Here is a 25,165-nt window from a genome sequence, read left to right on the forward strand (position 1 = left end):
ATTGACATGTCGCGCTTCGGCGTTTGCTTTCTTTGCTTTTATTTCTGCTATTGTCTCCTTTTTGACCTTACCTATGTTGTACTTATTGTCCTAGCTCGGTGACTACGGATTGTAAAATAGAGATCGTCAAAAAACCAAAAAAAAAAGAAAACATGAATGTAAATGGGGCCAATCCTGTCAATTCCTAGCGTGTCCAGGTTCGGAGATGTCACTCGCGGGCTCTATGCGTTCCTTTTTCTTTTTTTTTCCCCTGACAGAAAGATAAATCCCGATCCGTTGTCTCAGCCTCATTGTTTTTAGACATTGTTGAGTTGTCGTATTAGTATTCCGGGCTGTGGGGCTACGAAGGCAATAAGGGGGCCGATCTGTAAGTTAGGTGTGTTGAGTACGTTTATAAATGCGCCCATATGAAATGCAAAACATGTTATTATGTGTAGTAGTAGTCTATAACGAAGAGGAATCTGTGAATTGCCTAGACTATGATATTTAGTTGGATAGGATGTTGTATGTTGTAGTTAGTAGTGTATAGTACGGGTGATATATATAGGCTGAGGTGATTGGTCGCTTTCCAGGGGAAAATTCAGGCGGAAAGGTACTTTTGCGAGCGTATGTTTCGTATAATACGATCTAGCCGTATCAAGCGAACTGTGGATTTATGGATATTTTCACCTTTCTATTGCAACTTTCTTACTCGGTGTACGATCTAGGTAAGATGAAGCGTAGAAGTGTAGAAGTGTAGAACAAAAAAGACTGGGCTCTGCAATATAGAAGTGACACAGCCTATTGTGTGACAGTGCTGCGACACAGGAACCTATCTTGAATTCAAGGCGACTCTCGAAATTCGAACGGAGTAATACTGCATATGGGGTAATTTGCATGCATGTACGGAGTATGATTGTAAGGTTGGACTGGCCTGAGCTGGCATTCTAGTACAGCAAAGTGGTGTATATTGTATATTGTATAGTTATTGTATACGGAGTACAGATTAATATACTACAATACCAATTCATCCATAATAAAACCTAACATTTAGACAATTCCAAAGCTATCCACTTCGGTTCGACATCCCCGGCGCTACAATTCACACTAAATTCTCAAAACTCCACAGTAACCTCTAATCGACCACTATTCCTCTTTCGCACTGTCGAATTCCATCAGCACTAATATGGAAAGAGGAAGAGGGGCACTACAAATGCCGATATGGTTTGTGACTAATCTGATTTCAATCAGCCAATCAAGTAGGGTTTATTATCATGTATATGCTTCTTTGGTGTCGGATATTTTCTTGAGACGGCATTGAGGTTGTGCGAGGGTGTATGTGATATAGGGACCTAGGTTGTACGGGTAAGGTGGTGTCCACAGGGGTATGTCGGGCATTGTCATGGTACTGCATCTCAATGTTGGATTGCTCCTACTGTAGCAGCCGCTGTACACCGTATTGGGGGTTCCTATGATCTGTGGTTAAAATCCTCAATGGAATGTTAACTTGGAATTCATTGATTGGGCTACGCTAGATAGTACCATGTCCTAACAAAAGGAAAAATTACTAACTAAAGACCCATCGAAAACAAAGAGCAAGATCCGAATACAGAAGTGTTCGCTTTGAGCTGCATATCTCCTTCACTGTGATCAAATTAAATAGCCGTAATGACTATCGACACCGTCAGGGCTGCCGATGGATATGAAGTTCATATGAAACTACTCCACGGCGAGGATTGCAGAGAACATCAAGTTGGGCTCATCCATGAAATGGAACCCATCAGAAAGAGCGCATCTGATGAAATAACTAGTTAGTCAACAAAGAACGCGCGTGGTGGAACTTTTAACCGGTAACCTACGGGTCAACTTCGAAGCTGGCAATGCAGTCGTACGCTCCCTCCTTGATGCTTTGCAAGAAGTCCCAACCGTCGTGGAGGTCATAGAAGAAGACGCGAACATCAATACCAGCCTTAAAAAGACAAGTTAGTAGGGACCAAAAGCATAGATATACTGGCGTCTAAACTTACCTCAGCCTGCTTGATCAGAATGTGGTCAAAGCCCTTGCTACCCCAGACAGGATCAGCGGCAATGCCCAAGATGTTCTCGTTGTCGCTAGTCTTAAAACCAGTTGGAAGATCAGAGAGACAAACGACACGGGAAGCGCCCTCTTCGACACGGTTCGAAAGCTCGGCATTATCAGGCAGACCCTCCTCTGGCATGGTAACGGAAATAGTGAGGTCGTCGTCACCATCCTTCAGCTTGATGCCGTCGGAGTGGTTCTCATGGTATCTGACGCAGTCGTCTTGCTCAACAAACTGCACAATAACCTCGCCATTCTCGCTCCAAGCGCGCTCGATAGCACCACCGTAGACAAGCTGCAGGACGCTAGAGATATTCGCCCACTCAGGAAGATTTCCGAAAACGATTCGACGAGGAGGTCCAGTAGGGGCAACCTTGGGTGCCATTTGCTTCTGCAATTGAAGCAAACGGAATTGCTTCATGAAATCAGCGGGAGCAGTAAGACCTCTGGTCTGCTTGGGGGAGCTAGTGGACTCCTTGTCCCCGGTGGACTCGAGCCTCTGGGATGCCTTGGAACTAGCGATAGAGTCATTGTCTGCATCCTTGTTTTCGGTACCAGCTTTAGCAGGAGTTGTCTTAGTAGGTCCAGCCGTCGCCTTGCGAAGAGTACTCTTCAGAGGCGCCTGAGCTACTCCATCCTTGAGTCCAAGGGCCTTGCCGGCGGCAGCGGCAGGAACAAATGGCTCAGCGCGAGGATCAATACCAGAAGACTTCTGGGCACCGGGGGTACTCAAAGCAGTGACACGAGAAGGGGCATTCTTCAGGGTGACAACGGGGACACGCGAGTCGGCAACACGAGAAACATGAACTTTCTTGTCCTATGAAAGATCAGCGAGACAGAAGTAACAAAGAGACACAAGTGTTATTCTCGAGAATGGTTGGAGTTGAAGGGGTCGATGAACAAAAAATATAACAGTAAAAGCAAGGTCAGAGAAGGAAGCGAGTCAAACAAAGAAGCACATGAACATGTAGAGGGAAAGGTCAAGGTGTGGATGGGGTGTGGATGGGGTGTGGATGGGGTGTGGATGGAGGGAAAAGTGCGACATACCCTTTCGAGATTCATGGCCTTCTCAATATCCTTCGAGACATCATAGAGCTTGGGAGGGCCATCCACCTCCAGCTGGGTGGAGGAGCGATGAGCCTTGACGCGAGCTGACACAGTCTGCACGCCAGCAAGGCGATCAGCGCGAGCCTGCTTACGAACAGCAGCAGGGGCGTGCATGCTCTCCTCCAGGCTGATCATGTCGCAGTTGGAGATCACGTCGCAGATGACCTTGGTGGTGATACGAATATCGGCCTGTCTGTCGAGAGTGATTGGAGCAAGACCGTTAGGTCCAATAACCTTGGGTTTCTCCATGATGCAACAAGAAAGAAAATCGTGATGAGGTAGAGAAGAGGGAGAGAGGAAGAGGAGGAAAACAAAACAATTTATTTCGGAGGTTGGACGTGTCTTGGGATGGTTGTGTATTTCAATTGGGAAGGTACGCCTCTTGGCTTTCGAGTCGAGGGGAAGGAGCAATCCACCTGGGCAATTCATCTATAGGAGTCATGATAGCCATAGTAGTTATACTAACTACTATGAATATTACTATAACTATCTAGAACTAGTTACTGCCTTTCTCATTCCTCCAAGACCAAGTCTAAAGATCTAGGCATGGGCATCAAGATGTAATGGCACAGATATATATCATATACTCTTAATATGTTCAATTGGAACAGGTTTCTAGGAAGACACACTGTTCTCACAATATCTAACAAAGAAATCTCCCAGTGAACAAACAGTGCTCTTGATTGCTTTTCTGGAGACTACCACTATGTTCTAGGTGAATAAATCTTATTCATCAGGACACCGGAAGAGTGGTTGTGATACCTTTTGAGTGTGCTAGCAAGGTAACTTCAGCTATTCTTATCTACAATATAAAAACCTTGTAGGTAAAGATAAACGGAGATTGCATTGCCCTCTCGAGCTAGTTATATATTCTTAACATTCCCTCTTCACATCACTGTCTTACCTCATGATCCTGCTATAGCCTGGCTGTTATGTGTCAACCTCACATCCATGTTCTTTTGCCTCACAAACCACGCATTAATAATCTCCCATTCTGCGCTAGGATCATTGAATTCAATCTAGGGGAACCCCAGTTAGTGTCAGATCGCCAATCTCGGACTGAAAGCCATATTCTTACCTTGTATCTTAGAAATAGCGACGGAATCAACTTATATATCTCAAGCAGACTGACATTCTTGCCAATGCAAGTCCTCGGTCCAGCCCCAAAAGTAAATGTCGCACGCATCATCTTCTGCTTCCGATCCTGGAAACTGGTCTCAGACTCAGTATCCATCTTGAGCCACCGTTCCGGAACAAAGGACTCGACATCTTCCCCAAAGATGTGGCTCCGATGTACTATCCACGGATTGGCACCAACTATCGTCCCAGCCGGCAGAAATGGACCACCATCAGGAAGTTGGAGTCCCTCGGCCGGAACGACCCGCTCAAGCATCAATCCTACGGCCGGGTGAAGACGTAGTGCTTCTTTAATCACTGCATCGAGGTAGGGGAGTTGCTCTTGGCTTTGTTTCCATGAGACAGGTAAAGAGATCCGATTTTCTTCCAAGGCGACGGTGAGCTCTTGCTGAAGTTTCATACTTGCTCGCGGGTTCTTAAGGGTATAATACAGAATTGCTCGGAGAGAAATCGCTGTTGTATCGGAGCCAGCATTCATATTGCTGATCGTATATGAGAAGACTTGGTTATCGTTCACAATATTCGGGTGCTCATTTCTCGCTTCCAAGAAACGATCGAGAAAGTCCTTTTGCTTGTTGGCTACTGGGGACGTGCTTTTCTGGTTCAATCGTTCGTCTAGTCTTGCGCGAGCAAAGCGGGCCACAGCGCCGGTTGAACCCCCTCCGAAAAGACTCTTGAGAGGGTTCTTGATGAAAAGGTAGTCGAGCCATGGCATCTGCCCAATCTATTCCTCAGCCTCATTAGTTGTGAACTCAATCATACGTCGCAATGCCAACCTTTCCGGAATAGTCGAGCATATGTTCTAACGCGACGATGATTCCGTCGATATCATTCCCTTTCTCGAGGAACCCAAGTGGCTTACTGAACGTCAATTCTCCTATGACATCAAATGCATCTTTATAAGCTATGTTAGCTCCTGCTCTCATGTCCCATGGGAAGAAAAAGACTACTTACAGTATTGTAGCCAAGCAGCAATATCGCAGACTTTTGCTTCAGCTACAACCTCATCTAGTTTTCCAAATAAGGTATGAATGGTCTTATCCACAAAAGGCTCGAACTCAGTCAGGGTACTCATTGAGTAAGCTGATGAGATCGGCCTTTTAATAGCAGCATGGAAAACTTCATCGGTTGTGGTAAATAGTGTAGGCGTCGGTCTGCCTTTGGCAAGCTGCTGCTGAACAGAGTAGAAATTTGTCTTGCGAATGTTAGCGAAAAGGTCAATCAGCTTCTCGTTACTTGAGCTCACCTTTTGATATCCCTTATTAATGCCATATATAGTCTTCAGAGCATCCAAATTCCGCACACTGACCACGTTGGGTCCTAGTCGAACATAGTCCCCATGTTTTTGGTGGAGGTTGTAAAGGGTCACTTCTGCGCGACCATTGGCGACATCGATGAACCTCCAAAAGTTTGTTAACTTAGCCAGTAATGGTCCGGGTATTGACGTTACTCCTGGTTTGAAATAATTGCGAGTGAAGTGAAATAAGGCAAGAGTGACCAGGATGGCTGGTAGATGTGACCAGACTGAGATCAATGCTTCTGAGATGATGGCCATGGTGAAGTCCACAGGTATTGTCTGTTAGTGTGTTAGTATACATAATTACTAGACATACTATTTATGCATACACCTTCGATTGGGGAGATGCGGGGGAAATGCGGGGGAAACGGGGGAATTCCGCTCTTGTAGCTACCCGGGCGAGCCTCGCCTAGAGGAAGAGTATAGCTGTAGTAACTCACGATCGTACCTACATATAGATGTATCTGCATAGGCAGGTAAGTCTAAATGTAAAAATGCTGCCCAGGTGGGCGGGTGTAAAATAATGGTGGTACAGGCTGGTGGCCTCCAAAGCGGTCATTTTTGTCAATATCACACATGTGCTCAGAGATATAACTAACTAGCAAGTATTGGTCCACGTATTATTCATTTTTCTAATGCTCCTGGAGGTCTCTCCAACAAACCTATCAATACACCAAAGACACCAAAGGACAAGAAATCTATATAACAGGAATGGGTAGAATGGGTATTTGATTCCAGAACATTAAAGCTTCATCGACGGGATAGGAATGCCCTCGAATCCTTTCTGCCCGGGCTTGCGATTTTCAACAATAACTTGAAGCCCACGACGACCACAATAGCCATCATTGCCCGCAACCCGATCAACGACTTGGAAAGAGCCACCATCATGCCCAGCATCCGGAACCCACACAGTATCCTGCACAGTTTGACCGGGGACTTCCGTGCGGCGGGGATTGTGCCAAGGCAGACCGACAAGGTGGTTTCCAAGGTTATGGAGGAACGCGTACAGCCCCTCGAAGCGGCGGGTGATTCCCAGCCAAGAGAGGGTGCGGTGGTCATAAGCGGTCCGCACGAACGGGTTCATATAGATGCCCGTATCGGTTATCTCGTCGACGTTGGTTGGCGGATCTTGGATGTCCGCATGGATCAGGCAGCATTCGGACGCCTCCCAGAAGAGATCGTGTCCGGAGCGGAAGCGTGCTGGGTTGGGGGTTGTAGGCGGCGGCGAACCTTTTTGGAAGTATTTGGCATCAAATGCCACCATTCCACCCCAGCAGCTGCGAACACGCACTGCGTCTTTGCCGGCCAGGACATCGCTTCGGCTCTCGCCTTTGCCGGATGTGGTGAACCATGGGTAGAAGGGGAGACCCATGCTGTAGCCTTCAAGATCGCGGGTGGCATATGTGTCGTAGAATTTGATGGGGTTGTCGAAGTCTACGGCGCAGGCTGCACGGTATTGGGCAATACCCTCTTCGTTGGCGTTTGTTGAGAATAAGAGCTGGGGAACGTCGGAGGGGTGGAAGAGGATATCGTTCAGATATAGTAGCTTATCGAATTTCAGCTCCGGGTGGTCGGTCAATGGCTGTAGTGCTCGGTTCCGAGCCTGGGCTAGATATTCGATGCGCTTGATTCGCTTTGATCCACCGGGAATAGTCACAGTCGGAATACTCTTCAGGTCCAGGTGCTTTTCAGACACGATTGATTTCTGGCACTGCACTTTCTCCTCTAACGCGCGCAATGCGCGCTCTCCCTCATCACCGCTGTCGTTTTCATAGATACTCAGGAACACATTATCAGGTCCAAGCAAATCAATCAACTCCAGGAGTTGTGTCCCCCACTGGCCCTGAGCAAGCTTGCCACCGCCATCATACAGACTTGCTGCAATGAAGACCTTCTCTTGGCGGGGATTACCTCGTCCGGGATATGAGCTTTCAAGTACTGATTCGCGGAGTGTAGAGTAATGCGCGGGCAGATGGGTATATGATGGGAAAAGCATCGACGTGAAAAGTGCGAGTACAAAGACGATGCCGGCGACAACGGGGAGGTAGCAACAGCGGCGAATACAGAAACGTCGAGAACAGCTCGGTCGTGGTGTGCCTGCGAGGGCCGGTCTGGAAGGGTTGTTCAGGCGGCGATAACCTGCTGATGCCGAAGAGAGAAAACGGGATAGCCAGGGCAATTGGCGTTTGCCAAATTTGGATGAAGAAGGGACTTGGGCTTCAAAATCGGCTTCGTCGAGATTGAACGTCCCCTGCGAGTCAACTGAAGACCGTGAGGCAAGTTCCCATTCATCGGGATGGAGTAGTCGTGCAGTCATGGTGGATCGTGTCACCAAATGGGTATACACCCTTGGGACTTATCTTCAACCGCAAATTGATCCAATAAGATGGCTTGTTGCAGCCATTATTGGTGATAGTGAAAAGAAACCTGTTTGGTGATTTCCCCCGGCCCCTAAAGAGAACTTACATCATCAATTTGATCACGTGATACTGGCAAGTATATGATGGATGTACAACATGGAGGTCAAATATTTCTGGGCTTAAATGAATATGATTGTTAGATAGGGAGATAAAACACCAAATAAGAGAACCAAATGGAGACCCTCGTTGTTTATTTCATCATTTGGGTGAGTCCAGTAAGAAACAGATGTGTAACGTGATTTTCCGATGAAGTCTAGTGAGATTCCGACATGTAGTGACGTAGCTGTAGTTGGGGTATCCGTGGACAGCCAGTTCTGTTCGCGACCAGGTGAAATAATTTATCTTTCTATCCATACTTCGAACTGCCCAGTTTCACACTTAACTTACTCACTTGTTCAAATATCTGCGGCGTGGTGACTGAATATACTTCATCTGTGTTCATACTGTTTCCCCGCATTCCACAGCCCACCATGTCCCAATCGCAATTCAAATTCGTCAACTCAGACGCCGAAGTCCCAGGAAATGGTAGTCCTCCCCCAGAGTTTATCATCAATGCGCCAGCTTCCACAGATATATGGGCCAAGCCGCCCTCCACCACTCGCTTCTCAGCCCCGATCTTGTACAAATCTGTGCCGTTGAAGTCATTCAAGCGGACCCGCGTCGCCTTCAATGCCCTTTGGGAGAAGAATTATGACCAGGGCGGCATAATCCTTGTCCTGAATACCGCCGATGGTGGCCAGAAGTGGGTGAAGAGTGGTATTGAACTCACCAACGGCAGACCCCACCTCAGCGTTGTCGCCAAAGACAACTGGGCGGACTGGAGCCTGTTTCCAGTGCCCTCAGGCGGTGGTGCAGCAACTCTTGAGTTGGTCAAGGAAAAGGACAATAGTCTGTGGATCTATCTTGTTGAGGGTTTGCAGAAGTCCCCTATCCGGGAGGTCACTTGGGTCTTCGAGGAGGAGAATGTGAAGGACTTCTGGGTTGGTGTCTATGCTGCTCGGCCATCAAGTGAGGGTGGGAAGTTCCCTGTCAATTTTGGTCATTTGATGATAGAGGAATAGATTAGTGGGATGTTGTTAGTTATATGCCCCAATAAGTAGATGGCGATGGCCAGCCACTACAAACAATGATGATACATGATGAATAGGGTAATTGAAATGAAGTAAAAGTAAGACTGCTTTTGATCGTACATTGCAATGGAGCACAGCAGGACATTCACGATCTATTCGGGTAGAGATAAGATACGGGCTTGCTGCATACGGGCGACTATAGGGATCACCGTCACATAACTCTCTCATTGGCTAGTGCCTTCCAGCCTTTTTATCACCGCCTTCTTGAAGTAAGGTACATTAATTTCAACTAGTTACTCTTTTCTTTTTACACCTAACTAACTAGTTAACCTATAAAGTGGGAGTAGGCTTAAGTTACTGCCTGGCAATATAAACCAATGAGATAGTTATGTGATGGTGATCCCTATAGTCGCCCGTAGCTGCAGACATACTACACCTCCCCAGAGTTTCAGGTCCACATCTGCGCCAAATATGTACAAGTAGTATATTGTTATCAGATGGGACTTACAACATAAGTACTGTGTCGGGTCTACCTTGTACTTCTAGACCTCTAGTTAACTAGTTATATGTGGCTACGTAGACTTTAAGGTCCTCTTTCTGTTCATATTCTCATTTGGATGCACATTTCTAATCGGAGTTATCTGATCCTACTATACCTAGTGTAGTGTAATCCCGACAATCGGGTGAATGCGCTGTACAAGACCTATTTGGGATGCCGAGGTCACACCAGTCGCGTGTTAATATGACACAAGTGGAGAAAAAGTAAATTAGTTAGAGATTCCTTCGATTTCTTCCGTTTCTTCCATCCCTTTTTCAAATTCCCCTTTTCACTACAAAGGATATCAGATATTATTCATTAAATGGATAACGGAAAGTGATATAGCTCCTGGTTAAATGACTGGGTTGTTATTCTGGTAGTGATAAAGTCAACTGAAGGGTAGCAATGCATGTTGCTGCCAGATAGTGGAGACATTTTTAATATATTATGTAGCTACGCAGTTAGTTCCCTTGATAAAAATGAAAAGAACGTACAACATACTTCCACTATAAATAATAATCCATAAAATCAAAATACCAAAAAAGGAAGATCAAACTTCCATCTTATCTGATGAAGTGAACCAGGGTAAAAGTGACTTGGCAGTACCAAAGACTCAGCTCATGCCACCAAGTGAACACATGTATTCCGCGGGTAGCCCCTCCGATTGTAACAGTCCCCGTGCCACCCGAAACTCCACCACCTTTTTTTTTTTAATTTTCCTCTTTGACACATCTTTACCTTTGGGGGAAAATAATACTTGGAAATCACCTGGGCATTTCTAAAATCCCAAAATGATGACTGGGTTATGACTGTGACACTGTCTCTTAAACTGTCTTGGTGCATCATCCTGGAATGTAAGAGATGAGCTGAGATCGGACCTCAGCCTCTCACCTCACCTCTCTCCCACCACAGACCCCATCAACGTGCATAAGTGCGACCGACAATCGGGCTTGGTGTCATTTTGCGCAGCAAAGCCAAGACTTACACTAATATCTTCAAGGCCTGCTTTCCCCTTACATTTGGGCGTCTCCCTCCGAAGCACGGCGGATCTACCCATCCGCCAATCTGCCCCATATCTGCCTACCGGATCCTTTTTTTTTTAACTTACAATAGCCCTTCATGGGTCGACCCCCGAGGCAAGCGCGCTTCCACGACTTTTTCACATATCGCGCCCCATATTATTTCCTTCTTGTCCTGGCCTAATCCGGTCTCCGATTCGCTGTTGACATCTCGTGTTGTCGTTTCGTTTTCCCGGTGGACCTGACTGGCTCGGGTTACCTGAAGAGAGCCGAAACTACTTGCTTATTAGAGCAGGCTTTCATCCCTTTTATGTGATACGCTTGCCGCTACTCAAATCTGATGTCGCATGAACTCTCTTTTTTGATGACTTATTTTCCGCTTAATCGCCGCCTTTAAGATCACCGTCTTTTGTATATGGTTTCTACCAATCCCAGACCGAACTCTTTTACCGGTTATTCTTATTCTTATATGGACGCTGTCCATTAGAGAATACTCCCGTTGAGACCATATACGATCTTTGTGGTAACCGTGCATCGGTCACGAGATGCCACTTCTCGATTCACGCTCAGGACCGTCCTACGGCACTATCGAACACGAAAACGCCGGAATGGAGGATGAAAGGGATCAACTGTTGCAGGATAACCACGAGGTTGAGGGCCAATCTAGTGGACTGTCTACACCGGATGAAATGCAGGAGGGAGTTCAAAAGATTGAGGCCATCAACCTGACTTGGACCACCAAGTCTTTGATGGTAGCCTACGTCAGGTTCGTGTGGCTTGCAGTCCCGTGCTTTGTGCTGAAACTTTGCTGACTTGACCCGAAGTATATTCCTCATGGCATTCTGTACGTCGCTGGAAGGTCAGACTGTGATGTCACTGTCTGCATATGCGACGAGTTCATTCAGTAAACACGCGTTGATCTCGACCGTCCTCGTTATCCAAAACGTGGTCAATGGTGAGAGTTTACTACCCTGTTTGAAAACAATGGGCGGCTGCTAATCGTTCATCGATCTCTAGCTGTCATTAAACCCCCTATGGCTAAGATCGCCGATGTATTCGGTCGCTTCGAGGCTTTCTGTTTGAGCATCCTTATATACGTTCTGGGATATATTCAAATGGCCAGCTCCACCAATGTCCAGACCTACGCCTCTGCCCAGATATTTTACTCCGCCGGATCGACCGGCTTGCAGATCCTCCAACAAGTCTTCATTGCCGACAGCAGTGACCTGCTGAACCGTGCTTTCCTCGCCCTTCTGCCCGAATTCCCATTCTTGGTTACGGTCTGGCTCGGGCCGACTATTGCAGACGCGGTGCTGCGCACTAGCTCATGGCGATGGGGTTATGGAATGTGGGCTATTATCTTGCCTGCATCCTTCCTGCCACTCGCCCTCACGTTGCTCTTCAACCAACGCAAGGCCCAAAGGTTGAATTTGATCAAAAAGCTGACTAGAAGACGGACGGACTTGGTTAGCGTCATGCGTCGGACCTGGTACGATCTGGACGTGGGCGGACTGGCCCTTTTGTCTGCTGCTGTCACATTAATTTTGGTGCCTTTGACTCTTGCGGCCACCGCAAAGAACGGATGGAAGAATGTCAGTATTTTGGTCATGATCGCGCTTGGTGCTGTTTGTTTGTGTCTGCTACCGCTCTGGGAGTCTTCACGGAAATTGGCGCCCAAGCCCCTGCTCTCTCTACACCTCCTCAAACAGAGGACTGCTCTTGCGGGATGTGCACTGGCATTCTGGTATTTCAGTAAGTTGATCATATATTCTCTCGACGTCCAAGGTGTCATTGCTAACCTAACCTAGTGGCCTTCTACTTTTCGGTTCAGCCTTATCTCTATTCCTACCTGCAGGTGGTACAGGGGTACGACGTTGCCACTGCGGGGCGCATAACCCAGACATTTTCTTTCACCTCAACCATTGCCGCATTCAGCGTATCACTTCTTATCAAGTACACCCGACGATACCGCATCTATATTACGATAGGATGTGTTGTGTATATGACCGGCCTAGCCATGATGCTCCTGTACCGAGGAGAAGGAGCCTCGCATTTCCAAGTCCTGGGCACACAGATCATAGTCGGCATCGGTGGCGGCCTGATTAATGTGCCCGTCCAATTGGGTGTTCAAGCATCTGCCAGTCACCAGGAAGTCGCAGCAGCCACTGCGATGTTCCTGACCTCCATGGAAATGGGCGGCGCAGTCGGTGCCGCTATTTCAGGGGCTGTTTGGTCCTCTGCCGTCCCACACAAGCTTCTTCAATACCTTCCCGAGGAAAGTAAGGGCCAAGCTGCTGAAATCTTCGGCAAGCTGACCACCGCCCTGTCGTATCCAATGGGATCTGCAACTCGCATTGCTATCAACCGTGCGTACCAAGAGACCATGGACCGGCTGCTGACGCTGGCTGTCATTGCCACCCTCCCTCTCATCCCGTTGAGTCTTCTCATGGTCAACTACAAACTTGACAAGGTAAGTCGCCAATCAGTGCTTCCTGTTGATCTCTTCTGACTAGATTCTAGATGGGCTACGGTAGTCCCAAACAACAGAGCGACCCGGCTCAAGTTGAGGGAGAGGCAGAGCCCAACTCGGATGACGGACACTCCAAACGAACATAAACCCCTGTGTGCATTCACCGCACACGACAATTACGACCTTATGAACTGAACCTTTTTGTGCGGCTTTTTTATGACATGATTTTTCTTCTATTGCATCTCGACACGAACCAGCAAGCGGCGTTTCGATTGTTTGGGCAAGGTACAACAACACATGCTCGATATATTCTGTTCATCCGGACTGGTTGACGAGCCAATCCATCATCTGCACTCGGCGTTACTATTTATGTATTTATGGGGTTGGATGTATCTAACTTTCCAAGACTGTGACAGTTCAATAGACCTAGACGGTATCAATCCCGACAATTTGAATACCCAAGCAGGAGAGAAAGTCTATCGCAGTACTTTGTATCGTCGACAAAGATAAGAAACCCATGCCGACTCCGGGCCATAACCCACATCTCTCCAAAGAACTCGGGCAGTTTCGATCCACCGCCAGCAGCCTTCCACCAAAACGAAGCGATTATTCCGATCCGGCCGGATTGGCGCTCTAAGACCCTCGAGATGTAACATGTTACTCTCCTGCAGTTACAGGCTAGTGGGTTTCATCTCCCTGTAACGGTCAGGAATAGAGTTGATTGCCCCTGTTTTGCACACTAGACAAGGTACTTTGCATTGCTTATACTAGCTCATATCCCTGTCTAGTCTAGATCAAACTTCACGCATCGCGGTCTTATATCCACTGCTATCCGTTAATGTGGGAAGGATTTGGATTTGGATTTGACTCTATTTGAAATCTTAAAAACCTAACCAGATTTGTAAAGATTGAAGTTTGTCTTTTTTCTTTCTCTTTTTTTTTCCTTTCTTTTTCCTACCCCCCGTCTTCTCCCCCCAGCCCAACCCCAATCCTTATTCAGCTCGTATACCACGTATATTACCCGTGCATGTACCTGCATATATGCATGCATGCATACCAGATACCGCAACGGAAGGGCTTGAGGATACTCCGTATGGAGTACATGAGATATGAATTGACCCTGCTTAGCCCGGCCCCCCCTGGCATGTGCATGTGCTTACTGTAAATGTATACTGTCGGGAGGTACTCCGTATGGAGGACGCGCAGACTGCAATATCCGGATATCAAGTCAGCCCGTCAGTTGTCGGTTATCAACCATCAACAATGCCCAGGTGTGTGTACTTGGTTAGTAATGTGAGTCACGTAGCTGGGCAATGACCTCAGCCAACGCAGTGAAGGCGAAAAGTTGTGGAGAGATTGGATCTGGATCTGGCTGCCAAGCTGTGACGGGAACAAGCCACTTACGATAATAGAGTAGGTCAGGATTAGAGTGTTCTAGATTGGATTTGGAGTATATGGAGTGTATGTGTATTTTTATTGTATCCATCTAGGTCCTAGGTCTCAGACGTTAAAACGGCGGTTTGCAAAAGGGGAGATTTAGGGTCGAGGGGAGACGGGAGACCGGGAACCCGTAAATGATGAAACGGGAATTGAAATAGGGGATGTGTCACGGGAAAAGGGAAAAAGGAAAAGGGAAAAGGGTGAAAGAAATGAGTTGACTCGAAAGAAAAGGGGGTAAATACTCCGGTAAGATCTCCTTTTGTTTCTTGATGACATTTTAGACGCTTATCTTATTAGCCTTATACTTGGTATTATTGATACTCCGTACTTAACATGTACATTTATACCTAACTACAACGTAACTAACTAGTTATAGTTATGTAGATAAATATGTTTGGTTTTGGTTAAAGAGTGTGTTAAGAGTTTGATCCTATAGAGAGATCAGATTCGATTCTAGAGATCACAGCGCTTAGCCGACAGCGGTTGGCCGTGGATTATTTATAGGTATTTATGGAGTATTTATGGAGTATTTATAGTATTTATAGTATTTATAGTAGTATTTATATTATTCTAGTATCCATAGTATTCATAGTATTTTTTTATAGGAGTCGAGGGAGATGAGGAGATGAGGAGAGAGATAATGATTACCCATTCTCTTGGCAAGTAAATGAATGACACAAGAGATATCATATATTAATCCAAGGGGATTATTCAGAATAATATAATATAATTAAAATAAAATAAAATAAAATAAAAATGGTTATAAAAATATCTATTTCTTTTATATGCTAAGATATTCTCATAATAAATAACATCGTGTTAATCAAGCGAAGAACTGTACAGACCGTGTATCGAGACTAGCACCGTGTCTAGACTCCATACTCTGCGGGTTGCCCCATTCAATCCAGACCACAGCTTCTTCCTCCCTTTTTGTCTCCCACACTCTTCTTCTCTATCACTCTTACATCAATACTCTTCATTAATTCAAAATGGTCGTCGCTACCATCAAGTACGCTATCCCTATTTCGCTTCATCCCTCCTTGCCGAGGCGAAAAACCCCCCTCCAGATCTCATGGCTAACTCCAACCCAGATGTGTCGTGGTGGGGGACGGTGCAGTAGGAAAGACCTGTCTGCTCATCTCATACACAACGAACAAGTTCCCTTCGGAATATGTCCCCACTGTCTTTGACAACTACGCCGTGACCGTGATGTAAGTCATCACTCCGAGAAACCCCCCTCCCCCGAGAAAAAAAATTATACGTCAGTCCAGCCTCAAAGAAACACTTTCTGACCGATCGATCTCCAAATTCAGGATCGGCGATGAGCCTTACACCCTGGGCCTGTTCGATACCGCCGGTCAAGAGGATTACGACCGTCTACGTCCGCTTTCTTACCCACAGACTGACGTGTTCTTGGTCTGCTTCTCCGTCACCTCACCTGCCTCATTCGAGAACGTCCGCGAAAAGTGGTTCCCCGAAGTCCACCACCACTGCCCTGGTGTTCCCTGCCTGATCGTCGGTACCCAGACCGATTTGCGCGACGATGCCGGAGTCCGGGATAAGCTCGCCCGTCAGAAGATGTCCCCCATCCGCAAGGAGGACGGTGACCGGATGGCTAAGGAACTTGGCGCTGTTAAATACGTCGAGTGTTCTGCCCTGACACAGTATAAGCTCAAGGACGTCTTTGATGAGGTACACCGAATCTTCCACCTTTTTTTTTTTTGCTGCCCGATATTTCCACACCGCTATTGACACGTTATTCTTTCTACTTTCTAGGCTATTGTTGCGGCACTCGAACCCGCGCCCAAGAAGAAGTCAAGGGGCTGCCGCTTGCTGTGAACTTATCACAGACTTATCGCAACAGGTCGGTCCGAGTGCGACGGATATGTTGCACTTGGGTTGATGCCTAGTTGACGTGCGCCTCGAAGCTACGATGGAATGAACCTGTTTATTTCTCTTTCTACTACTCTTTCACGTTCTATTGGGCGGCAAATATTTCTGGCTGGACTTTGTTTTCTGGGATATCCAAATTCAGCGACAAAAAAAAGGGGGGAGTGTGGTCTTGTATTATGGCTAGCGATGCTATCTGAAGCGTTCCATATTTACGTTTTCCAGTTGAAAATGGCTTCTGTGCTTTTTCTTGTCCCCCTTTTTTCTCTTATTTTGTCTCTGTTCTCTTATCCCAGTTCGAACTCTAGCCTCTATAATTTGCTGTGTCCCTCGTCTTTTTGGTTCTGCTTCTTCCTTTCTTCTTGCTTCGCCTGGCTGCGTCTATCTGCCGTCTTCAACGACCTGGTCTCGAGTTACTATTGGTACTCGTCTCCTTCTCACCTTTCAATTTCCCCGATCCTCCACCCTCATTCCTCTCCTTCACGAAATATAGCGACAGCAGTTTTGACCTTCTTCTCCCTTTTTTGTCGCGTCGTCTACACTCCCCGCATCCTACCTATTACCTTCTCCGCATCCAGCTCTTTCACCTCTTTGACCGTCTCTCTTGGCGTTGGACGTCAGGGCGTCGTGTTTTGGCTTTTGGCTGGACGGTTTCCGTCACTGTGATCCCCCCATATCCCCCCATGCCCTGTCTTTTTTTTTTTTTTCTCACGTGCTATTTATGTACCCCCCCCAGCTTTGCGAACAATCCGGACTATGATATTGAGCTTGCTGTACCCTTCTCTTGCAGATCCGGCTTCTCTCCGTCTTTTTTTCCCCGCCTCTATGTGATTTCGCCTGTTCCAATCTGATCTACTACCGCCATTACTCTATGCGCGCGCTTGATGCAAGCATATCCGTTCATGTTCTTTCTGCGATCTCTTGCAGTCTTTGGAGTTATGTCTCACTGAAGAGCTACGTTATTTCTAGTTATTAGAAAGTCGCAGATAATGGACTCCAATCCAATCAGTTCTAGTTATTTTGGCGTTAAGAGTGTAATTACTAAGCTTGTAGTATTTTGATATTGCATTTCCAAGGTTGTCTCTGATACTCTACTATGTCATGACATCACTCCAGTTTACAGATACCCAAGACATCAAGGAATTATATGTCATTCATTCTTCACTTCATTCCACATGCATCTCGTAGACCGTAGACCTATTCAAAAACTCAAAGCTCATCCTTGGCCTCCTTCTCCTGAGTTCCCTCCTTCTCCATCCACCCATACCACCCACCAAGCTCCTCATCAACACCAGACTTAACAAGACTAGTAATAATCTCAAAAGCAACCTGCGCCGCCGCAAGAGCAGTAGTCTCCCCCTTATTATCATAAGCCGGCGAAACCTCCACAATATCCGCACCCACAATATTCAACTTCTCAAGTCCACGCAGAATCCGAATAAACTCACGCGTAGTCCAACCACCAGGCTCAGGAGTTCCAGTTCCCGGAGCGGTCGACGGATCCAAAACATCAATATCAACAGAAAGATAAACAGGCTGCTCGGGATCAATCCCCGTACGAGCAATAATAGTCTCAACAACACCCATAGGCCCAAGCTCATCAATATCATCAGCATGAATTCGAATAAATCCCTGCTCAGGACCCGGGTTCGTATAATCTCCCGCATCAACACCAGTAAGACGAGTCCGGAGTCCAGCATGCGCAGAAGTAGAATTACAAATAAGTCCCTCCCGACTCGCCTTGTGGAAGAACGACCCGTGGTTAAACTGCGTCTGCTCCGATTGCCAGTACGCGCTGTATCGCACCGGATTCCAGGTATCGAGGTGCGCATCGAAGTGCACAACTGTGATCGGTTTCTGGTAGATCTTGTGCAGAGCGCGCAGAGCAGGCAGCGCAACGCTGTGGTCTCCACCAAGCGTCACGAGCTTCGGGTGCTTTGCGCCGATCCCGTTCGCTTTGGGTGCTTTGTTCACGATTCGCCGTGATCCAAGCTCAAGGAAGGCTTCGTACATCTGGCGTTCGGCTAGTCCGTTGTCGAACGGCGTGATGGGGATGTCGCCGCAGTCCGTGATCTTAGCCCATGATTGGTACGGGTTTAGTCCGGCGCGCGTGTTGTAGCTTGTTGGGGCCATCTGGCGTGCGCTGGCGGCGCGGATTGCACGGGGTCCGAAGCGTGCTCCTGTGCGGGATTTGGTTAGTGTTGCGTTTTGACTGGCATTGGGACGGGATTGCTTTTTCGAACCTGGTCGGTAGCTGACGGCTGTATCGAACGGTGCGCCGATAATGGCAATGTCGTAGTGCTCATCCGGTTCGATAAGGCACTTGACCGGCTTCAGGTGGGCGAAGCTGGCAATGCCGGAGAAGGACCACTGGATAGTTATATGTTAGGAATTGTTCGAATCTTATTTCTTGGGTATTGTAGTATCATACCTCCTGATCCCACTTCTTAAGTAATTCTGCCCGCTCATGTTCGGGGACTACCTCGCCGTTATCGTGGTGCGCGCAGGAGGCCGCAGAACCGGCCAAGGCCAGTGTAAGGAAGGTTTTCCAAGCAGGCATGGCTGAAGTTATTTGAAATGAAGTAAAAAAGAAAAGTTAGAATTGAAGATATTTATTCCTTTTCTACATGTCTCTTGTCTCGTCAAGTTTCCTGAAGCAGCAGTTGTTGTAAAGGGAAAGACGAACAGATACCCGATCGTGCAGACTTTCCCTTCTTGGCTTTGGCCCGCTTTTCGGTTTTCTCTCTTTTGACACAACTCCTCAGCTTTGATACAAAAGCTACAATGCAATGCGGCGAGTTGTGGTAACCGGTCTTGGGGCGGTGACACCGCTAGGTGTAGGTGAGTTGCGTTTCTTTATTTTTCAACATGGATGTTCTTGTTGTTCTGTTGGCATTGATAGCTCCAAGGTCGTTCTTGGAACTCACCTGGGCATGTTATCGGATACAATGCATGCAATTCCACAATTCCATCTGCCAGCCAAGTAAATCCCTGCGAGTGCGCTCTACCCATGTCTGATTGTCCGGGAGTCCATGCGTGATATCCGATATCCCCGGACTCTGGGCTCTCGAGCTCTCTGCATTCCCCACTTCTCACTCCGGAAGGGGAAGGTTGTGACAGCCAATGACGGCGGGCATACAGGCCAATGCGGGACACTTGGCGATAAGAGACAGTACCCGCTGTATACTGGGTCTCACTTTACGTGTTTGATTGTACTTTGGTGTTTGGAATCTGTGAATGCGACTGTGACTAACACGGTGCTTGGCTGTAGGCATTCGGCATACATGGAAACGCTTGCTAGATGGCCATTGTGGCGTTGTTAATGTGAAAGATCGCGATGAGCGCTATGCTGAGCAGCCCTGTCAGGTTGCTGCTGTTGTACCAGAGGGTAGTCGCAAAAATGGGGGGTGGACTGCCTCAGAATGGTTGAATCGAGTTGTATGTCTTTTTTCAACTAACAACACTCTTTGATTTGTGTTTTATCTGCAATGCTAATAATCCGGGGTGGATAGGATGAGCGGAAGATGGCCAAGTTTGCACAATATGCCATGGCGGCGACAGAAGAGGCGCTTCAAGATGCAGAGTGGAAACCCGAGCCTTTTGAGCAGAGGGAGGTGACGGTATGTGTGGGAATATGTGTGAGAATATGTCTGGTTTGACGGCCATACTAACCATTTTGGTAGGGCGTTTGTCTAGGATCAGGTATTGGGAACTTTGATGAAATTTATAACACAGTTATTGCCTACGACAAGGGGGTAAGGTCCTTCCATCGTACATGGACTAGGGAAGCCTATAACTAACTTGTTGCACAGGGCTACAAGAAGGTCAATCCGCTGTTCGTGCCAAAGCTGTTGATCAACCTTGGCGCTGGCCATATTTCCATGAAGTACGGGTTCATGGGCCCGAATCATTCCGCAACAACAGCTTGCACGACTGGTGCCCATTCCATTGGCGATGCAGCTCGGTTCATTGCCTGTGGTGATGCCGATGTGATGGTCGCTGGTGGCGCCGAGTCATGTATCCATCCTTTGGCCATTGGCGGCTTTGCGCGTGCAAGAAGTCTATCAACCGGATTCAATGATACTCCAGGGAAGGCGTCGCGCCCGTTCGATGCCGACCGTGCAGGCTTTGTGGTTGGCGAAGGCGCAGCTGTGATGGTTCTAGAGGTATGTGTCCTACCTCTTGTGCGTATCCAACCACCTGGTACTGATATCTCAAATATAGGAGCTAGAACATGCCCTCACGAGAGGGGCGCGGATCTATGCAGAACTCAAAGGATATGGCTGCTCCAGCGACGCATACCATATGACCTCGCCTAAGGAAAATGGTGAAGGCGCGTTTATGGCTATGAAAAAGGCGCTTAAGCAGGCTCAGTTACGGCCTGCTGCAGTTGACTATGTCAATGCACATGCAACTTCGACCATTGTTGGTGACGCTGCTGAGAACGCTGCCATAAAATCACTTTTACTTGGCCCTGATGGCAAAGATAAAGCTGCTGATGTGAACGTTAGCAGCACAAAGGGTGCCCTCGGTCATCTGCTTGGTGGTGCTGGTGCTATAGAAGCTTTGATCAGTGTACTTGCAATCCATGAGGTGAGTTGCGTGCATTGCACATACTAACTATACTAGAGTTTGTACTAACACGGAACAGAATACTATGCCACCTACTCTCAACCTAGACCGCTTGGCTGACGGGTTTGATTGCAACTATGCGCCAAAATATTCCCAGTCACGACAGATTGGTGTTGCCTTGACAAATAGCTTTGGCTTCGGTGGTACAAACAGTAGCCTTTGCTTCGCACAATATTCATGATCTTGTTTCTAGCATACGATGTACAATATTTTTGTTTCAATTACAACTATGTGTTTTTAAAGCCAGAAGCTTGGCAGGTACTGATTTGCCTAAAAGAATCGCTGCCTGATTGATCTCATTGACGAACAATGTACTATATTAAGAGATAGGTTGAAAGAGCATCAATACTCTCACCTATTGGTCATTCTCAACAATAAACTGAAAATGTTACGTCCAAAACATAATAGGCCAAAATGTCTATTCAATAGATCAATAGTTGGCACGTGACCGATCCTAATGCGGAGCCCCAGCCCGACCTTGACTCCGGAGACTGAACTCATTCCTTGATAACCAACCCTCACGCCATTTCGAAGGCTTTCTGAGTGACAAGAAAGCGTTCTGTTTCTCGGTACTCTCTCAGTTTGCCCTCACCATGGCGAACAATGGTGACCCCGGCCAAGGTACGCAATACCTGGTTCCTGTCAAAAGCGCAAAACACTTGGAATACTTTGACATCAAGCTCGGCGCATCTAAAATCTATGAATGGTCTGAGCTAATTCTATGTTTGTTGACAGGACGGGGAAGTCTGGTTGATGCGTCCGGGTACACCTTCACGGACAAGGATACCAAACCCGGCAAGATCAAGGTGAAGAAGACGTCTAAGGCGTCCACCAAGAAGAAAGCAGATGGTACAGCTCCCTGGGCATATGTCTACAGGCATTGACGATACTAACAAACACATAGAGGCCAAAGATGGCCCCATCGATACCTCCCCTACCGCATCTCCTCTCCCCACCCTCGACAGCAAAGTCGTCTCCGTGTTCCCGACCGGCAAGCCGCGTGAAGATGACCTCCTCGAAACCGTAATCTGCAAGCATTGCAAGCGACCCACTCTGAAGCAAACAGCAGCGGATCATGTCCGCGGCTGCTTGAAGGCCAAGCAGGAGAAGGCGCGCAAGAAGAAGGAAGCCCGCGACGCGGCCAATCGCCTGAAGGCCGGCGACGATAGAGACGATGATGGCCCCGACAAGGCCGACGGAGAAACTCACAACATGGGTCAGAAGAGCGCCAAGAAGAGTGCTACCAAGGGCACTGAGGATGGCAACAAGAAGGGCAAAAAGCGCAAGGCTGATGAGGACGACGGCAAGGAGTCAAAGAAAAAGAAGAAGAAGGACGAGCCCAAGCAAAAAACGGCCAAGCCGAAGGGCCCTGTCGATGTCGAAAAACAGTGTGGTGTTACTCTCCCCAACGGCGCGCAGTGCGCTCGTTCCTTGACCTGCAAGAGCCATTCGATGGGTGCTAAGCGCTCGGTTCCTGGCCGGACACTGCCGTATGATATGCTTCTCCAGCAGTATCAGAAAAAGAACCAGGCTCGCCAACAGAGTAAGTTCACTATGATCTTGTTTATGCTCCCTACGGAGCACGAGGTGACTAACCCGGTCGAACCACAGAGGCTGCCATCGATGCCAACGCTCCTCTCCAGGAAGATATCGAGAACACCGGTCCTATTGACTCGGACGAAGAAAGAGATGCTGTCATGGCCGCCATTGCCCGTTCTGCGCCCCAGCCCCTTGTCGGTCACCCCATAATCACCACAAAATCGAAATACCGATATGTCCGCATCAAGGAGCAGATGTCGCATGCCATGGGAGTTCGGAACGGCGGTGGACTTTTCTCCAACGACGACAGCCAACCTCTTTTTGGTGGCATTCTTTTCTCGACTGTCGCAGCCGATTTAGACTCCTCGTCTGTTGACGCCAATGGCGAGGCTGATGTCTCCGCTGGTGGAATGGATGCAGGCAAGAGAGCCTCTGTTTCAGGTAACCGCAAAACACCAGTCACTGGGGCCTCTTGATTGGCATCTCGGTCGACTTCCGCATATCAGGCGATGATTTATAACGACTCTCTTTTCGTTTGTGGTTGGGGTTGAGCTTTAACTGCTTGCACTGGATACTGGATGCTGGCGTTCACAGGTGCAGGAGGACTACTGACCATCGCACCATTCTTCTTCGATTTCTTCGCATCTTTTTCGTTCTTCTATTTCCCTGGATAGGCCATGGGTACAGACTGGTTCTGTCTGCTTTGAAAGGTCACGATATGATACCCCGGCTGGCGTGATATGTACATTTGAAAGTTTCGAGAGCAGTTGCAATTGAATACTTTCCACTTTATTGAGTTCTGTCTGGTATGTCTGTAGGCATACATACTATATGTAGTCGTGTAGGACATTCTACTGAGTCCGCTATGCAGGATCACCAAGCTCTATAGCCCAGGCAGTGAAGCTATTCAGATTACGTGATATGTGCCTGAGGCATCAGGTCATCTCGCAGGCCATTCCGTTCGCCGATCATGCATTGTCTTTGAAACCTAACAGCATGAGCAAAGCGAGCCATACTAGTATAACCCTTGGGCGAGCTTCCTTATTCATTCTCTTCAAATCTACCTGCAGCTGAAGAGCATCTGGTTTATATTGTCGCGATTGCGGGCGAGCGCCCTTCGCATTCGCTTTCACTCCACCAAGCTCTCCGAGTCTTATTGACCGCAACTCAACCCCCTCTCATCTCTTGGGGGAAGTCTGAGCCTTTCAAACTTATTCTTGAGTTTCTTGTGCCATTAGTCCCGTCCCTCTGAACCTTCGATCCTTCACAATGGGCCACGCTGTCCCCGATCTAGACGCGATAGGCATCAAAGCCGACCATGACCTAGCTGATCAGTTTCGCCGCGAAGTCGCCCAACTCCTCGGGCGCAACAATCTCAACTTCCCTGGAGCACAACCGGTCAGCTTTTCGTCGCGACATCTCGGCGAGCTGCAACGGGAGGACTACTTTGTGTGCGAAAAGACCGATGGCATCCGCTGCTTGATGTATTTTGCGCGCGGAGATCCCGACTCAGACATGCCAGAGATTCACTACCTGATCGATCGCAAGAACGACTACCGCTACGTACCCGGTTTACACTTCCCCCTGCCGAACGATGAAAGTTTCCAGGGATACCATGTCGACACCCTGGTTGATGGCGAGCTTGTCAACGACACCTACGAGGATGGGACCACGCAGTTGAAATATTTGGTCTTTGACTGTCTGGTGCTGGACGGACAAAGCTTGATGCACCGTACCCTGGACAAGCGGCTGGCGTACTTCAAAGAAAAAGTGCTCAGGCCATACAACGCCATGTACCGCAAATTCCCGGAGGAGAAAAACCACCGCCCCTTCGCAGTCGAGGACAAATCCACGCAATTCAGTTACGGCATTGAGATGATGTTCCGCGAAATTATTCCCAAGGTCAAGCGTATTCACGGTAACGATGGTCTCATCTTTACTTGTCGCAGTACTCCGTACCGCATCGGCACCGACGAGCACATTCTCAAATGGAAGCCACCTCAAGAGAACACCGTTGATTTCCGTATGCGCCTCGAATTTCCGACGCTCGAACCAGATACCGAGGATGAGGCCGAGGGCGTCACCCAACCCTACGTGGACTACGACGCTATCCCGACCTGTCACCTGTTCGTCATGCTCAATGCTGGCGAGTACCGTCTTTTTGGAGAGATGTTCCTTGAGCCGAAGGAATGGGAAGATCTCAAAGCCCTGCGCATTCCTCTTGATGATACCATCGTTGAGTGTGCCAAAGATACGGAAGGACGCTGGCGCTTCTATCGTATTCGTGATGACAAGAACGATGCAAACCACGTCTCCACTGTTGAAAAGGTTCTTGAGAGTATCGAGGACCGCGTCACTGAAGACGATCTCATCCGTCTTGCTCCCGTTATCAAAACAGCTTGGAAGCAGCGTCAGCAAAGCGGGGCTGCCGGAGATGAGGAGAAAAAACGGAGAGCTCAGGCTATGCCACCGTCGGCGAATCTGAATGGTGTCAAGCGGAAGTTTGAAGGGTGAGGAGAAAGACGTGTGTAGCCTTTTGGTTACATA

The 25,165-nt window shown here is 47.9% G+C and overlaps 10 protein-coding genes across 10 annotated transcripts; 6 read left to right on the forward strand and 4 right to left on the reverse strand.

Moving 5' to 3' along the window:
• Positions 1 to 1,698: 1,698 nt before the first annotated feature.
• N7516_002811 (uncharacterized protein) lies at positions 1,699 to 3,415 on the reverse strand (the record flags this gene model as incomplete). The annotated part of the gene is made up of 4 exons (XM_057215531.1): positions 1,699 to 1,774; positions 1,839 to 1,948; positions 2,007 to 2,876; positions 3,107 to 3,415. The coding sequence occupies 4 exons, from the start codon at positions 3,413 to 3,415 to the stop codon at positions 1,699 to 1,701; spliced, it is 1,365 nt and encodes a 454-aa protein (XP_057077414.1).
• A 656-nt stretch (positions 3,416 to 4,071) lies between these two features.
• Positions 4,072 to 5,858, reverse strand: N7516_002812 (cytochrome P450; the record flags this gene model as incomplete). Its single annotated transcript, XM_057215532.1, has 4 exons — positions 4,072 to 4,185; positions 4,245 to 5,018; positions 5,080 to 5,198; positions 5,258 to 5,858. 4 exons carry the CDS (start codon positions 5,856 to 5,858, stop codon positions 4,072 to 4,074), a joined length of 1,608 nt encoding a protein of 535 aa, XP_057077415.1.
• Positions 5,859 to 6,342: 484 nt separating this feature from the next.
• N7516_002813 (glycosyltransferase family 69 protein) lies at positions 6,343 to 7,917 on the reverse strand (the record flags this gene model as incomplete). The annotated part of the gene is made up of 1 exon (XM_057215533.1): positions 6,343 to 7,917. The coding sequence occupies one exon, from the start codon at positions 7,915 to 7,917 to the stop codon at positions 6,343 to 6,345; it is 1,575 nt and encodes a 524-aa protein (XP_057077416.1).
• A 573-nt stretch (positions 7,918 to 8,490) lies between these two features.
• On the forward strand, positions 8,491 to 9,081 carry N7516_002814 (uncharacterized protein; the record flags this gene model as incomplete). The annotated part of the gene is made up of 1 exon (XM_057215534.1): positions 8,491 to 9,081. One exon carries the CDS (start codon positions 8,491 to 8,493, stop codon positions 9,079 to 9,081), a length of 591 nt encoding a protein of 196 aa, XP_057077417.1.
• A 2,111-nt stretch (positions 9,082 to 11,192) lies between these two features.
• Positions 11,193 to 13,263, forward strand: mirC (siderochrome-iron transporter MirC; the record flags this gene model as incomplete). The annotated part of the gene is made up of 5 exons (XM_057215535.1): positions 11,193 to 11,413; positions 11,472 to 11,602; positions 11,665 to 12,399; positions 12,456 to 13,117; positions 13,168 to 13,263. The coding sequence occupies 5 exons, from the start codon at positions 11,193 to 11,195 to the stop codon at positions 13,261 to 13,263; spliced, it is 1,845 nt and encodes a 614-aa protein (XP_057077418.1).
• A 2,283-nt stretch (positions 13,264 to 15,546) lies between these two features.
• cdc42 (Rho family GTPase CDC42) lies at positions 15,547 to 16,396 on the forward strand (the record flags this gene model as incomplete). The annotated part of the gene is made up of 4 exons (XM_057215536.1): positions 15,547 to 15,566; positions 15,649 to 15,768; positions 15,871 to 16,249; positions 16,334 to 16,396. The coding sequence occupies 4 exons, from the start codon at positions 15,547 to 15,549 to the stop codon at positions 16,394 to 16,396; spliced, it is 582 nt and encodes a 193-aa protein (XP_057077419.1).
• A 1,260-nt stretch (positions 16,397 to 17,656) lies between these two features.
• Positions 17,657 to 19,007, reverse strand: N7516_002817 (agmatinase; the record flags this gene model as incomplete). The annotated part of the gene is made up of 2 exons (XM_057215537.1): positions 17,657 to 18,817; positions 18,879 to 19,007. The coding sequence occupies 2 exons, from the start codon at positions 19,005 to 19,007 to the stop codon at positions 17,657 to 17,659; spliced, it is 1,290 nt and encodes a 429-aa protein (XP_057077420.1).
• A 229-nt stretch (positions 19,008 to 19,236) lies between these two features.
• On the forward strand, positions 19,237 to 21,260 carry N7516_002818 (putative beta-ketoacyl synthase (Cem1); the record flags this gene model as incomplete). The annotated part of the gene is made up of 7 exons (XM_057215538.1): positions 19,237 to 19,288; positions 19,719 to 19,885; positions 19,960 to 20,067; positions 20,131 to 20,202; positions 20,260 to 20,613; positions 20,672 to 21,040; positions 21,099 to 21,260. The coding sequence occupies 7 exons, from the start codon at positions 19,237 to 19,239 to the stop codon at positions 21,258 to 21,260; spliced, it is 1,284 nt and encodes a 427-aa protein (XP_057077421.1).
• A 412-nt stretch (positions 21,261 to 21,672) lies between these two features.
• On the forward strand, positions 21,673 to 23,094 carry N7516_002819 (deubiquitination module subunit SGF73; the record flags this gene model as incomplete). Its single annotated transcript, XM_057215539.1, has 4 exons — positions 21,673 to 21,700; positions 21,815 to 21,928; positions 21,984 to 22,622; positions 22,691 to 23,094. The coding sequence occupies 4 exons, from the start codon at positions 21,673 to 21,675 to the stop codon at positions 23,092 to 23,094; spliced, it is 1,185 nt and encodes a 394-aa protein (XP_057077422.1).
• Positions 23,095 to 23,887: 793 nt separating this feature from the next.
• N7516_002820 (mRNA guanylyltransferase) lies at positions 23,888 to 25,132 on the forward strand (the record flags this gene model as incomplete). The annotated part of the gene is made up of 1 exon (XM_057215540.1): positions 23,888 to 25,132. One exon carries the CDS (start codon positions 23,888 to 23,890, stop codon positions 25,130 to 25,132), a length of 1,245 nt encoding a protein of 414 aa, XP_057077423.1.
• Between the last annotated feature and the right edge of the window lie 33 nt (positions 25,133 to 25,165).

This window comes from Penicillium verrucosum, assembly GCF_028828655.1.
Source record: "Penicillium verrucosum strain IBT 35672 chromosome Unknown utg000001l_segment0_segment0, whole genome shotgun sequence".
NCBI lineage: Eukaryota > Fungi > Ascomycota > Eurotiomycetes > Eurotiales > Aspergillaceae > Penicillium > Penicillium verrucosum.